General features: G+C 50.9%; 1 protein-coding gene across 3 annotated transcripts in view; it reads right to left on the bottom strand.

The window, feature by feature from the left end:
* Window positions 1-15,112, bottom strand: part of ANXA5 (annexin A5) — a 1,060,565-nt gene that overhangs the window by 678,119 nt on the left and 367,334 nt on the right. For all 3 annotated transcript variants that reach the window (XM_078676848.1, XM_078676851.1, XM_078676850.1), the window contains exon 6: window positions 4,352-4,442. In XM_078676848.1, the coding sequence (XP_078532974.1) occupies window positions 4,352-4,442 (91 nt within the window). The remainder of the gene's footprint in view (window positions 1-4,351; window positions 4,443-15,112) is intronic.

The following is a 15,112-nucleotide window of genomic DNA, read 5'->3' as shown; positions in this document are numbered from 1 at the left end:
GTAGTGCCTGCCTGCTACTGCAAACCTCAAGAATTGTCGATGACTCTTGTGAATGAAGATATGAAAATAGGCATCCTGGAGATCCAAGGATACCATATAGTCTTTTGAATTGAGTAGGTGTAATACCTCCTGTAGAGTAACCATACGGAAAGACTGCTTCTTGAGGTATTTGTTTAGGTTTCTTAAATCCAGTATTGGTCTCCACTGCTTCTTCTCCTTTTTTCTGATGAGGAAGAATCGGGAATAGAATCCTCTCCCTTTCTGTTCTCGAGGAACTCTTTCCACTGCTCCTTTCTGGAGCATTAGTGAGAGTTCCTGTTGAAGAATGTTTAGATTTCTGTGCTGCACAGGACATGGTGGATTCGGAGGAGGATGTTCCACAAATTCCAAAGTGTGTCCGAAGCAGACTAACTGCAACACCCAACGATCTGTCGTAATTTGCTTCCAATTGTGAAGGAAGTTGGTAATTTTTCCTCCAACTACGAATTGTGGAGAAGAGGTGGAGGCCCGCTGGAGAAAGCAGTCATTGACGTCTGTTATTGTCTTTCTTTCCTCCTCTTCCTCGAAAGGAAGACTTATTGTATGAGGATTGTCCTTGCTGTTGCTGCCTCTGCTGATATTGAGGTTTGTACTGTTGGGAAGAGTTATAAGAGGACTTGTAACCCTGATAGTTGCCACGATTCTGTTGTCCTCGACCTCTAGACCCTCGAAAGGAATTATGCTTGTATTGTAGGGTGCCTAGTGCTCTCGCCGTTTCCGTATCCTTCTTAATGCCTTGTAGCATGTCATCAATATGTTCACCGAAGAGTCGCTCCCCATCAAAAGGCATGTCGAGAACTTTGGCTTGTACTTCAGGCCGGAATGCGGTGGCTTTAAGCCAGCCCTGGCGCCTTAAAACTGCTGCTCCCGCCAATTGACGGAAACCTGTGGAAGCGATATCCAAAGTCATCTCTATCATCTCTGAGGCAGAGCGTTCACCCTCCAGCAAAATCTTCTTAACCTCTTCTTTCTGGTCTTCTGGGATCGCCCCTAGATATGGGGCTATATCTGCCCATATCTGTCGATTATAGCGACCTAATAATGCCAGAGAATTTGCAATCCTGATTGATAGGGCGGACATGGAGGAAAATCTTTTGCCAGTGGCATCAAGTTTTCTTCCTTCTTTATCAGGAGGCGCTGTCATTGCCGCTGACGGATTGCTGGACTTCGGCTGAGCAGCTTGAGATATAACTGAATCAGGTTTAGTTTGGCCAGTTAAACATGCGGGTGCAGTGTCTGGGGCTTTGTATTTCCTTTCAAGCCTAGCCGGCACTGGAATGAGAGAGAGAGGAGTTTATTATTTTTTGTCCTTGCTCCCATATATTATCGATCACTGGAATGGAGCGGGCTGATCTCTTGAAGGGTTCTTTAAAATCATGAAGGAAACAGTCCTGTGTTTCCGATGCCATTTGGATATTGAACCTTGCAGCCGCTCTCCCTACAATTTTATGGAATCCCCCTAAGTCTTCAGGGGTTGAGTCGTCCTGTACATGGTCTGGGGATACTGGATCTGTGTTACCATTATCATCAGAATCATCATCATCATGTATTTCACCTTCATCCTGGTTGTCATCATTTCTCACTTCTTCATATTCATCCTCATCCATAGAGAGTTGTGGAGGAAATGCCCCTTGCTCCTGATGCACCTCCCGCGGGGGAGGCCGCTGTCTATGTTTAGGAGTTGGTGTTTCCTGTGGTACCTGTACCCCTTGAGGCAGAAGAGGATGATGGAAATCTTTGTTTATAGTCAGAAATCAGCAATTGGAGGTCAGAAACAATTGAAGCTGGAAGACACACCATAGGCTGAACAGTGGTATGTTGTTGAACTGTCTCTTGAATCGTAATTTCTTCAAAATCTTCACAGTCTGAACTCTCATGAACTTTGATGTTGAGATGAGAGGGACTGGATGCTATGGGAAACATGTCCTGTTCTTCAGGATCTTCTGTTTCTAAAAACTGCGTTGGCAGCAGCTGTTGAACCTTGCTGGGTGAGGTCATCTCTGGTGTAACCAAACATGATGACATTTTAAAACGTGTATATATACACTTCAATGAGGGAGAACCCTTAGATTGTGGATCCGTTGACGCGGTGTCCGTCGACGGTGGTGCTTCTACCCTTTTTGATGAGGTATCGGGTGTTTTCCTCGACTGTATTGTCTTCAATGATGTCCCCGTCGACGACGAAGATGTCTTCGTCGACGGCGACACTGTAGCAGTCGACGACGACGGCCTCGTCGACGGCCTCGTCGACGGCATCGTCGACGGCGTCGTCGATGGTCTCGTCGTCGACGGGTTCGCCGACGGTGGTGTCGTCGTCGGTGGCGTCGACGACTTCGTCGACGGTGTCCTCGCCGACGAGGTAGTCTTCGTCGACGGCTGTATCTTCGTCGACGATGGGATCTTCGTCGACGAAGAAGTCCTCGTCGACGATGGAATTTTCGTCGACGCTGGAAGCTTGGTCTTCGGCAACGATGAAGCAGACGTCGACGGGAGTGCCGCAAGAAGCGACGTCGACGGTTTTGTGACAGGAATGACAGAAGGTATTGACCTACCCATCATAGATGATGTTGTAGTAGCCGATGCCATGGAGAAAGTAGATGCCATGGATGTCGAAATGGAGACTGTTGACATCGTCACAGGCAGGCCAGACGATACTATAGCAGGCTTCTTAAAGTCTGTCATCTGAAGAGGAGGTTTCTGAGGCTTCACCTTAGTATGACCTTCCATGGACTTTGGCTTCTTTTGAAAAGGCACAACAGACTGATCTGGAGATGTCAGTCGAGGCCTTTTAGGAGAGGAGTGGAAGCTCCTATAGGAACACTCACTCTCACATGAGGAGACTACCTGCTCATTGTCCTTCAGTCTCTGGAGCCACAGAAGCAGTCGCCCTTCCCTGTCCTTCAACGTCTTGACCGGGAAAGTGCGGCAAATCTTACATTCCTTGGCAGAATGCTGAGGATAGAGACAATACAGGCAATCTTCATGCTTGTCCTCTATATGTAACCTCATCTTACTACAAGAGGCACAGGGTCTAAAGAGCCCTTTTTTAGGAGTAGTAGACATATTAACTACCCAAAACTCCCTTCTAAACTGAAACTTGAAGAGTAAATAGGAAAAAATCCCAAGATAAAAGAAAAACCTGAGCAGAGATCAGTGGAGACTCCCTGTCAGCACGACGTGCGGTAGAAAATCTGAGGGACAAGGGCTCCTTCCAGGAAGGTGAGGAGGGTGATAAGGGCTGATTGGCTACTGGCCAAAGTTTGGTCCTTTTTACATAAGGACCTAGATAGGCTACTAATGTGAGGCCTCTGGCCTAGTACTAAGTATATGTCCATGTGACATTACTATATTTATTTTACCGGGGACTCCCACCCCGACGACGGGGAATGATTCAGGCATGTGAATCTATGAAAGATACCCATAATACTGGATAACAGCTGCCTACAACTCTACACGGACACAACTGAAGTACTTGTGGGCACACACCCCAATGCCTGGAATTACATCTGGTGGCCCCTTGCCCTCGGGAACCCCCCCCACCCCCCTCCCCCACGGACCACGTCTGCAACCTCAGAAACATCCTGGACTCTGAACTCAAAATGAACCTCCAAATCAACGCCATCTCCTCCGCCTCTTTCCACACCCTCCATCTCCTACAAAAGACCTTCAACTGGATTATTCACTAGCACAGGAAAACAGTCACCCACATTCTCATCAGCAGCAGACTGGACTACGGTAACGCATCCTACGCCAGGATAAACTAGAACCTCACCCACAAACTCTAGAGACCTACCTCGCCACTACCACCTCATCCAACACCTGCGAATACTACATTAGCTCCCTGTCAAGAAGAGAATCCCTTTCAAGCTCCTCACCCATGCCCACAAAGCCCTCCACAACACCGGACCTGCCTACCTGAACCACTGCCTCTTGTTTCCCCCACCCCAAAGATCCCTTCCGCTCAACCAAGCTCTCCCTTGCTACGGTGTTGGGCATGAAGAAAACAGAACATGAGGATGTTTCTTCTCCTTCCTCGCAGCCAGGGTATGGAACACCCTCCCTCTCCACCCCCGACAAACACCAGCACTCTCCAAGTTCATGAAGGACCTAAAGACCTGGCTCTTGGACGAATCAGAGTGAACATCCATGAGTTGTGCCTCCTCAGGGCGGTGAGTAGTTGCACTTAACCATTCCCATGATTGATTGACTCTCGACGAGTCAAAATGTTTATAATTCCCACAAGAACCGGGTACGCATAAGGTTTATTAACAGCAGAGTATCTTTTGTTGACGACATGAGATTAAAAACATACCTTTTTTATATGTCTCTTTGATGTGTTTCACCTCTGCAGAAGTTCTTGAGGCCATAATTTCAATTATTACATGTTCAAGTGTCCCGAGTCCCTAAAAAGAAGTGATATAATATATGAGAGAACCACAGCTCAGCAACCTTAATTGAAAATAATGTTTAGTATACACAATCAACTCAACAAACCCTCAGGAAAACCAATCCACTTACAGCCTGATTCACATAGGTAAATGTACACTTTTGTAACGGTTCACAATCGTTAACTATTCACAAAGGTATTTTAAGAGTAGATTTACAACTTTGGAGTCTTCGCATGCATAAAGATGGCAGTCCCATCTTCCTGGGTGATGGCCTCTCACCCAGCTCAGAGATTGACAGACCGTGGCCTCCAGTCATAGTTGCAGCAGCCCGAAGTCTTAGCAACCATCTTTCTCTTTTTGAACCGGGAGTGCAGTTGAACAAAATGTGGTTTTCAGATTCACGTTCTTAAAGATAAGTCTAGACACACATGATTTAGAGTCCTTGAAATTTGGACTCTGGGTGCCAGAATCTTGGAAGAGCTCCCTCCTCTGCCCTGTACTTTGTCAAAGGGACAGTCTGCTCCAGCGGGAACAGCTCCACAACATATGCCAGGGAAGTAATCTGGGATCAGACCTGGCTGTCAGCCTCTACAATGTAGAGGCTGACAGCCTCTACAATGTCTCAAAGTTTCAACCTTTGAACCTCTCTCTTCAACAAGATTCCCACATCCACAGTTCCATCCTTATCAGTCTCCCCATCTCCCTGACAAGCCCCAACTGACCAGTAACACTTCCTAAAATCAACGAGACCCTTCATGGGCACAGAGGTCTGCTACCCCTTCCTTCAGTGAGTGTTCCCACCCCAGCCCTCAGGAGTGTTAGAAATCCACATCTCCTGTCTGGGGGTTGCAGTCCTCACCTCCACTAACCTCTACAGGACCTGCTTTTCCAAAATAGAATCCAAAGGCCTCCATGCTATGTACCATCTCCAGGCACACCCACCTCACAGCACGCAGACCAGTAATGTGAGCTGTCAAGCGCTGAACAAAATCTTTGCAGGCCGAGGGAGAGTTAATATAGCCACAGTATTTTATACGAGTGGTCTGAGGATTACCATTCCAGTGGCAGAGGTAAAGAGACCTGTTCATGCTGTTGGTAACTTAAAAACAAAACCAATATGCTGTCACCACGGTGCTTGTGTCACTTAAATCCAGCTAAGGACAGTAGCCCTCTACCACTCAGAAGGGAGCATATGGTGCACCTCTCCTCGTCGAACAAGGCAGCATCACCACAAGACAGGTCATGACGCGCATATTAGTAGGTTGATTAAGCCTAATATTATTCCTATCAATAATACCGCTACACTAGTGAAAGCATGGTGGGAGTACACTTCCACCGGACCCAGTTGGAATGATCTAACCCCATACCTTGGTGTAATGTCTCAAGAGGCCAACCTCAATGCATTAACGAATGCACTCTGTCTTGGCATGCAGGCCTACAGCTCTGCCAGAGCAGCCATCTTTCTTCTTAAAATATATGCCAGAGTCTACAGAGGTGCATCTCATTCACAGCCCTATGCAGCATCCATGATACCTCCCGTGTGAAGTGCCCCTTGCCTGAATTTAAAGCAGGCACTGTTTAAATAAAACGCCAGCCGAATCGCGTTCTGCATGAGAAGCACAAGTTACTACTTGTGTAACGATATATCTGTAAGAGACATTAGTTAGTGATAGATTCCTTATCTTAGAATATCCCCAGGCGTCAGACTGGATCCGGAAATTTTTGGCGAAGCAGTACCCATGCGCGTCGGTAGGTGTCATCCGCGGCTCCGCGTCCGTCGTCAGCACCGTGATGACGTCTGAGTACTTTGACGCCGCCTCCGCGTGCTGACGTCAGTGCTTATACACAGCTTTTCTGCACCAGAAACGCAGAGCCATGATAAAAACCAACACTGGTGCCATGAAACTAGGGCCCTGAAAGGGGATGACCTTAACCCTAGATATCAGTTCGCAGAACGGGGAGGATGGGTGGGTCGGTAAGGAATCTGTCACTAACTGTCTCTTACAGATATATCGTTACACAAGTAGTAACTTGTGCATCTGAAAGACACGTTAGTGATAGATTCCTTACCTTAGAATAGATACCCCAGCAATACCAACCCCGGTGGTGGGTTTGCGAACCAATAATCACACCAGAAAGTCCTGGAGGACGGAACGGCCAAAGAAGCCATCCCTTCGGACTTGACTGTTCAGGCAGTAGTGTCTTGCAAACGTGTGCAGCGACGCCCACGTAGCTGCCTGGCAAATGTCCTGCAAGAGCACACCCCGGCCCAGGGCAGTTGTAGTCGCCGTGGCCCGGGTGGAATGAGCCCGCAATCCAACAGGGGGCTCCTTCTTAGCCAAGGAGTAGCATGTCTGGATACACAAGATGATCCACTGAGAGATGGTCCGCTTGTGCACCACTTTACCCTTCTTTGCGCCCACGTAACCAATAAAGAGTTGGTCATCCACCCGGAACTGGCGTGTGCGATCCAAATAGAATGAAAGCGCACGTTTTGGGTCCAGACGGTGGAGCCTCTCTTCCTCTTTCGAGGGATGCGGAGACGGAAAGAAGGTGGGCAGGGTGATGGACTGCCCGATGTGGAAGGCTGTGACTCCCATGGGCAGGAAAGAGGGTCTTGTCCCCAACACAACCTTGTCGGGGTGGACAGAAAGGAAAGGAGGTTTGGAAGAAAGAGCCTGGAGCTCACTCACTCTCCTGGCAGAGGTGATGGCAACCAGGAAAAGCAGTCTTCAGAGGAAGAAGGCGGAGAGGACAGTTATGAAGTGGCTCAAAGGGAGCGCACATCAGATAAGTAAGTAAAAGGTTCAAGTCCCACTGAGGCACCACGAATGGAACAGGAGGGAACGCGTGTGTGATACCCTTCAAAAACCTATTTACAGTTGGGGACTTGAACAAAGATGGCTGATCAGGAAGCCTTAAGAAGGCGGAAAGGGCAGAAAGGTAGCCCTTGATAGTGCCCAGAGCAGAGCCCAGCTGGGCAAGAGAAAGAAGGAAGAGGAGAACCTCAGAAAGGGGGGCAGAGAGTGGATCCACAGCCTTTGCTGTGCACCGTGCCACAAATCTGTTCCACCTGCAGGCGTATACCGACTTTGTGGAGGGACACCTGGCTGCCAGAATGACATTACACACTTCAGGAGGCAAGTCAAATGGCCTCAACTGTCGCCGCTCAATCGCCAAGCATGGAGGTGGAGACTGGACAGGTTCGGGTGGAGGACCGTCCCCTGCTGCTGCGACAGAAGGTTCTCCCGATGAGGCAGACGAATCAGGGTATCGACATAACATGCTGAGTAGCTCTGGATACCAATATCTTCATGCCCAGTCCGGAGCCACAAGGATAACCTGGGCTTGGTCACGCCTGATCATCAGTACTCTGGGCAGAAGGGGTATAGGCGGAAAGGCGTACAATAGACCGCAACTCCACTCGCGACGAAAAGCGTCTCCGAGCGAGTGCCGCCTTGGAAAGTCCAACATGCAGAACTGATGACATTGCGCGTTCTCTTCTGTGGCGAATAGATCTAACCAAGGCTTTCCCCACTGCTGAAAGAGGCCTTGCGCCACATCCGAGTTCAGACGCCATTCGTGATACATCATGCACCGGCGGCTGAGTTTGTCCGCCCTGGTGTTCAGAGAACCTGCCAGGTGTTGAACCACCAGGGTCACGCCCTGATGTTCCAGCCACTGCCAGAGGCGCAGAGCCTCCTGGCATAGCGTCCATGACCCCACCCCGCCCTGTTTGTTGCAGTACCACATGACGGTGGTGTTGTCCGTGAACACCTGCACTACACTCCCCCGGACAGAGGGGAGGAATGCCTTCAGTGCAAGTCGGATCACCCGCAGCTCCAGAAGGTTGATGTGGAGGCCTCTGATCTCCGCCTCTCCCATGTGGCCCCCCAGGCCTGGAGGGACGCGTCCGTCACAACTACGTGCACCACAGGGAATGATTCAGGCATGTGAAACTATGAAAGATACCCCAATACTGGATACATCTGGGACATTCTCATAAGCAGCTTCCCAGACGTCTGCTTCTCACAGAAACCTGGACGAACACCACCTTAGGATCAGACATTGCAATAGCCACCCCCCCCCCCCCCAAGGATACAACTTCCCCAGGAAGGACCGCCTGACTGCCCCGGAGGAGGCATCGCCATCGTTCACAAATCCAACCTCCGACTTAGCACCCACACAGACGGGCCTACAGACCTGATGAAACGCATCCACTTCGAGATACAGACCAACCCACATCCATCATCCGAGGCACCCTCATCTACAGACCCCCGCCGGACCCCAAGCACCTTTCACAGACTCCATCAGCAACGTCACCCTGCAAACCATCACCTCTACTGACTACACCTTGCTGGGAGACCTCAACTTCCACCTCAAGACCCTGGAACAGGCACGACTGAACCAAATCAACAGGACCCCAGTGAATACATAAGCCTGTCAAGGAGAATTATTAAGGCGGTTGCATGTCTTTATAGAGCAATAGGGCGAGATATACAACCACTGGACTGGCTGAAAAACCAGTGGGAGAAGACATCGCCAGCCCAATGGCACAAAGATTGGGAGAAAATACTCAAACAGGCAGCCAAGGTTTCCAGAAATGCCGGCTTTAACCGGATTAGCTTTTATACATTTTACCAGGCTTACTTAACCCCAGATCGTATTAATAAAGATTATGCTAGGGAAGACGCCTGATGCCCGAGATGCACCACAGTGTGAGCAGCCTACATACACATTATGTGGAGCTGTGTTTCTTCAACACAAGGCTGCCCCCTCCTCTGTAGCCACGCTAGGAGGGGAGACAAAACCAGTGTCCAGACCACTGGCATCCCCAAGCTCTCCTGTCCAGTCCGTAGAATACTGACACTCGCATGCCAGAGGGTTCTCAGACCCCTCCCAGTCTCCCTCGTCACCAATCGCCTGATACTCAGTGTGAGAAGTTGGCCTGATATGCAGTGCTCACTATTCTAGTGATCACTATGTATCAGTCCAAACAACCCTTATTGATGATTGGTTGTAAGTCAACCTTATAGACCAGCTATCCTAGTAGCATGTGTAGGAAGGTAGATCCCTGACTATGGTTGCCCCCAACTTTTTGCCTGGTGTTTTGCTGGTTTTCTGACTTAGTTGACCTGGGACCCTGCTATTCAGGGCCCCAGGCCTACTGCTCTCTCTGTAAAATGGATTCCATGTACCTTAGGTACATATCTAATTGGATACTGAGTCACCTTATCAGTCCCTGTACAGTGTACCTTAGGTACCCAGGGCATAGGTGTACCTAGGGCCTACCAGGGGCTGCAGCATGTATTATGCCACCCCTGGCTGGCCATCCAAATCTGACACAACTGGCTGCACGACAGCTGGGGCAAGGTGGTGTAATCACCCTTTGCTTTAGATATAGTATACCTATATCTAACCCTAAAATGGGCACACAGATCTCCTATCAGTCACTCCTATGGCAGGCCTTGACAATCCTGAAGGCAGAGTGCTTGGAATCGTGTGAGATAGTGCTCTGGCATGAGCTGAGCCTGTCTGCGGCTTTCGGGATCCATCCCTTAGCCGTTTCCAGGATATCGCATACCATATACTCTTAAGTGCATTATAATCCTCGCGGTTATATGCCAACTCTGGTATCGCTTTATCAAAACATGTCGAGTAGGGTGTCATACGAATTGGAATACTAACCCCTCGCCAATTCTGGTGACGGGGTTAGCATTCCACCCTTCTAGAGGGACACGACATGTATGTAACCTATAACCCCGGTTAAAGTCAGACAGAGCCTTAGCTCCACAAAATGGAGGCTGCCACCGAGACACAAGTCTGCCCTCCTGCTGCTGGGAGTCCTCCCAGAGCAGGAGGCAAGGACAAAGGGTTTCCTGCCAGGGGCGGTGCCAGCACCGTCCCAGACAGTGTTTTGTGTATTCTAGGTAGGCAGGGCTTTAGAGGAAGGTGACTGCAAGTGGCACCCCGGTGCTCACTGTGCATAGGCCGGCTTGAACCAGTTCCAGGGGCACACCAGACCCTGAGCTGGGGAAAGCCCGCCAAAGGAGAGGGGTGTAACCACCCCCCTCCTAGTCCCACCCATAGGGCAGGACTTAGTCGCGTGCCAGCCCCCTTTTTCAGGATAAAGGTAGGAGCAGGCCCCCTTCCAAATTAGATCATCTTTGAATCCTGAAACTACTTTCCACGAAAGGAACTCAAGACTTCTTCCCAAGATTCTCCCTTGTGACTAAGGAGTAGTCACCCTGCAGCAGCAGGCACCAACCTAGCATCGCGGTTTGTTGCCAGTCTCTCCTTCGGATCAAGACTGCTCCAGCACGACGAGAACCGGCTTCCCTGGCACCTCTGACCTCTACCTACATCATCAGTTACGCTGAGATTCGTGGGTGTGACTAGACCTCGAGGGACCGGCCATCTTCAGAACTGCACGACGCTTGTCCAGCACGACCACCGAGTGACCCTCGACTGAGTGCTTTGGGGTAAGAGAAGCCCAGACCCAGAGCAGCTCCAGCACCGAAGTTCAGCCCCCCTGCATCCACGAGATCTGCGTGGGGCCCTTCTGCTTTTTGCTGCTCACCGCGTTGTCCCGGTCACTTGCCAGTTGGCTAGTGGCCCTTTTACGACGCTCCACGACGACAACCACTGCTGGTCTGGTTGCTCCAGACTGGCCCTTGCTTCCCTTCATCAGAGAAGCACCTTGGACCCTCCTGGTCCACTCAAGACGCCATTTTAGGTCCACCGCGTGGGCCTTGCATTTGCCAAGACTTGTTGCCCCAATCCTGGGACCAGCGACGTCGACAGCAAGTACCTTCGTGGGACAGCTCGCACCTCCATCCTGGTCGCCGACAACGCCTCCTGGTCCGAGAGACTGCAGAGCCCAGCAGCGCCCACTCACCTGGCTGAGGTGACTTCGTCCGGTGCCATCCTGGTGCCCACCTAAATCACTGGCTAGTGATTCAGAACTTGGTCCCCTCTGCTTACAGGTTTCTTCTTCCCTGATTCAGGCTTGGATCTCCACGAACTTTCTTCACTGGCCGCCTGCCAGCAACTTCTTTCTTCAGGCTCCTGGTTCTTCAACGTGGGTTTCCGACTTCAACCCTATGCAGCCGCAGCCCCTGGGCTAGGTAAACTGAGTACTCCGGTGCTCCAGCGTAGTCCAACACCCTAAGTGTTCGGATCCACTCCCGTTTTCGACCCACCTAGTCGGGTTCGCCCGAGAACAGTAACTTTGCAACTGCTAGCCTCCATATACTTTTTCCCGCCTTACACGTGAGAGTTCCCACTCTGCACACGACGTCCACAGGCCTCCTGCATCTAGTCCGAGTGTTTAGAATTGTAGGCCTAGCGATTCTTGAGTCTAGAAAAGTATTACTTACCTGCTAGCAAGTTCGCATTCCACTTACTGAGTATATGGTTTTTCGTGCCCCTAGGGCATCTGTGTAAATTGTGCGACTTAAAGTATTTTCGTAAGAGTTTTGTTATGTGCTTAGCTCCCTGACTCATAAAGAGTTCAGGGTAGTCTTGTTATAAATAAATACCTGTTTATTTTCATAACAACTTGTGTGGTGTCCTTTCACTTGGTGTTCAAGGGGTAATGTGATGGTAAAACAGCTGACTTTACACGCCCTCTAGAGTCTTAGCCTTAGACTGCTCGTATCCATGCTACTAGGATAGCTGGTCTATAAGGTTGACTTGCAACCAATCATCAATAAGTGTTGTTTGGACTGATACATAGTGATCACTAGAATAGTGAGCACTGCATATCAGGCCAACTTCTCACAGCATGGATACGAGCAGTCTAAGGCTAAGACTCTAGAGGGCGTGTTAAGCCAGCTGTTTTACCATCACATTACCCCTTGAACACCAAGTGAAAGGACACCACACAAGTTGTTATGAAAATAAACAGGTATTTATTTATAACAAGACTACCCTGAACTCTTTATGAGTCAGGGAGCTAAGCACATAACAAAACTCTTACGAAAATACTTTAAGTCGCACAATTTACACAGATGCCCTAGGGGCACGAAAAACCATATACACAAGAAGTGGAATGCGAACTTGCTAGCAGGCAAGTAATACTTTTCTAGACTGTAGAAACGCTAGGCCTACAATACTAAACACTTGGATTAGAAGCAGGAGGCCTAGGGACGCCGTGTGCAGAGTGGGAACTCTCACGCGTAAGGCGGGAACAAGTCTATCGATGCTTAGCAGTTGCAAAGTTACTGTTCTCGGGCGAACCCGACTAGGTGGGTCGAAAACGGGAGTGGATCCGAACACTTAGGGTGTTGGACTATGCTGGAGCACCGGAGTACTCAGTTTACCTAGCCCAGGGGCTGCGGCTGCATAGGGTTGAAGTTGCGTCGGAAACCCTCGTTGAAGATCCGGGAGCCTGAAGAAAGAAGTTGCTGGCAGGCGGCCAGTGAAGAAGTTCGTGGTGATCCAAGCCTGGATCAGGGAAGAAGGAACCTGTAAGCAGAGGGGACCAAGTTCTGAATCACTAGCCAGTGATTTGAGTGGGCACCAGGATGGCACCGGACGAAGTCACCTCAGCCAGGTGAGTGGGCGCTGCTGGGCTCTGCAGTCTCTCGGACCAGGAGGCGTTGTCGGCGACCAGGATGGAGGTGCGAGCTGTCCCACGAAGATATCTGCTTCTGACGTCGCTGGACCCAGGATTGGGCAACAAGTCTTGGCAAATGCAAGGCCCACGCGGTGGACCTAAAATGGCGTCTGGAGTGGACCAGGAGGGTCCAGGGTGCTCCTCTTTTGGAGGGGAGCAAGGGCTAGTCTGGAGCAACCAGACCAGCAGTGTTTGTCGTCGTGGAGCGTCGTGAGAGGGCCACTAGCCAACGGGCAAGCGACCTGGACAACGCGGTGAGCAGCAAAGAGCAGAAGGGCCCCACGCAGATCTCGTGGATGCAGGGGGCTGAACTTCTGTGCTGGAGCTGCTCAGGGTCGGGGCTTCTCTTACCCCAAAGCACTCAGTCGAGGGTCACTCGGTGATCGTGCTGGACAAGCGTCGTGCAGTTCTGAAGATGGCCGGTCCCTCGAGGTCTCGTCGCACCCACGGATCACAGCTGGGCTGATGATGTAGGTTGAGGTCAGAGGTGCCAGGGAAGCCGGTTCTCGTCGTGCTGGAGCAGTCTTGATCCAGAGGAGAGACTGGCAACAAAACGCGATGCTTGGTTGGTGCCTGCTGCTGCAGGGTGACTACTCCTTAGTCACAAGGGAGAAATCTTGAGAAGAGTCTTGAGTTCTTCGTGTAGAAGGTCGGTTCAGGATTCAAAGATTGATCTAATTTGGAAGGGGGCCAGTTCCTACCTTTATCCTGAAAAAGGGGGCTGGCACGCGACTAGGTCCTGCCCTATGGGTGGGACTAGGAGGGGGGTGGTTACACCCCTCTCCTTTGGCGGGCTTTTCCCCAGCTCAGGGTCTGGTGTGCCCCTGGAACTGGTTCAAGCCGGCCTATGCATAGTGAGCACCGGGGTGCCACTTGCAGTCACCTTCCTCTAAAGCCCTGCCTACCTAGGATACACAAAATCCTGTCTGGGACGGTGCTGGCACCGCCCCTGACAGGAAACCCTTTGTCCTTGCCTCCGGCGCTGGGAGGACTCCCAGCAACAGGAGGGCAGACTTGCGTCTCGGTGGCAGCATCCATTTTGTGGAGCTAAGGCTCGGTCTGACTTTAACCGGGGTTACCAACATGTCGTGCCCCTCTAGAAGGGTGGAATGCTAACCCCGTCGCCAGAATTGGCGAGGGGTTAGTATTCCAATTCGTATGACACCTTACTCGACATGTTTTGATAAAGCGATACCAGAGTTGGCATATAACCGCGAGGATTATAATGCACTTAAGAGTATATGGTATGCGATATCATGGAAACGGCTAAGGGATGGATCCCGAAAGCCGCAGACAGGCTCAGCTCATGCCAGAGCACTGTCTCACACGATTCCAAGCACTCTGCCTTCAGGATTGTCAAGGCCTGCCATAGGAGTGACTGATAGGAGATCTGTGTGCCCATTGAGGTTTAGATATAGGAATACTATATCTACAGCAGAGGGTGGGTACACCACTTTGCCCCAGCTGTCAAGCAGCCAGTTGTGTCAGATTTGGATGGCCAGCCAGGGGTGGCATAATACATGCTGCAGCCCCTGGTGGCCCTGGGTACACCTATGCCCTGGGTACCTAAGGTACACTGTACAGGGACTGATAAGGTGACTCCGTATCCAATTAGATATGTACCTAAGGTACATGGAATCCATTTTACAGAGAGAGCAGTAGGCCTGGGGTCCTGAATAGCAGGGTCCCAGGTCAACTAAGTCAGAAAACCAGCAAAACACCAGGCAAAAAAGTTGGGGGCAACCATAGTCAGGGATCTACCTTCCTACACTCAGGCTCAAAGGATGGGGCCGGGTCATAGAAATAGAAATCTCCCATCGGCGTAGAGAGCGGCTCCGCTCCGACGCCGGACCCGAACCGAGGGCAGGACCAGGGACGGCGTCGTCCTGGGACAGCGGCGGGGGCGACACCCTGGGGGCCGGCGCGGTCGACCATCGGCGACACGGATGCAGAACCGGATCCAGTGGGGCCCTGTGGCGTCTGGACCGAAGTCACCGACGGCACCAGGGCCGGAGCACCCGACGGCACCGAAGCACCCGACGGCGCCGAAGCACCCGACGGCGCC

This window comes from Lissotriton helveticus, chromosome 2_1, assembly GCF_964261635.1.
Source record: "Lissotriton helveticus chromosome 2_1, aLisHel1.1, whole genome shotgun sequence".
Taxonomy (NCBI): domain Eukaryota; kingdom Metazoa; phylum Chordata; class Amphibia; order Caudata; family Salamandridae; genus Lissotriton; species Lissotriton helveticus.
The sequence above is the reverse complement of the archived record's forward strand: the minus strand, read 5'-3'. Positions and strand labels throughout refer to the sequence as shown.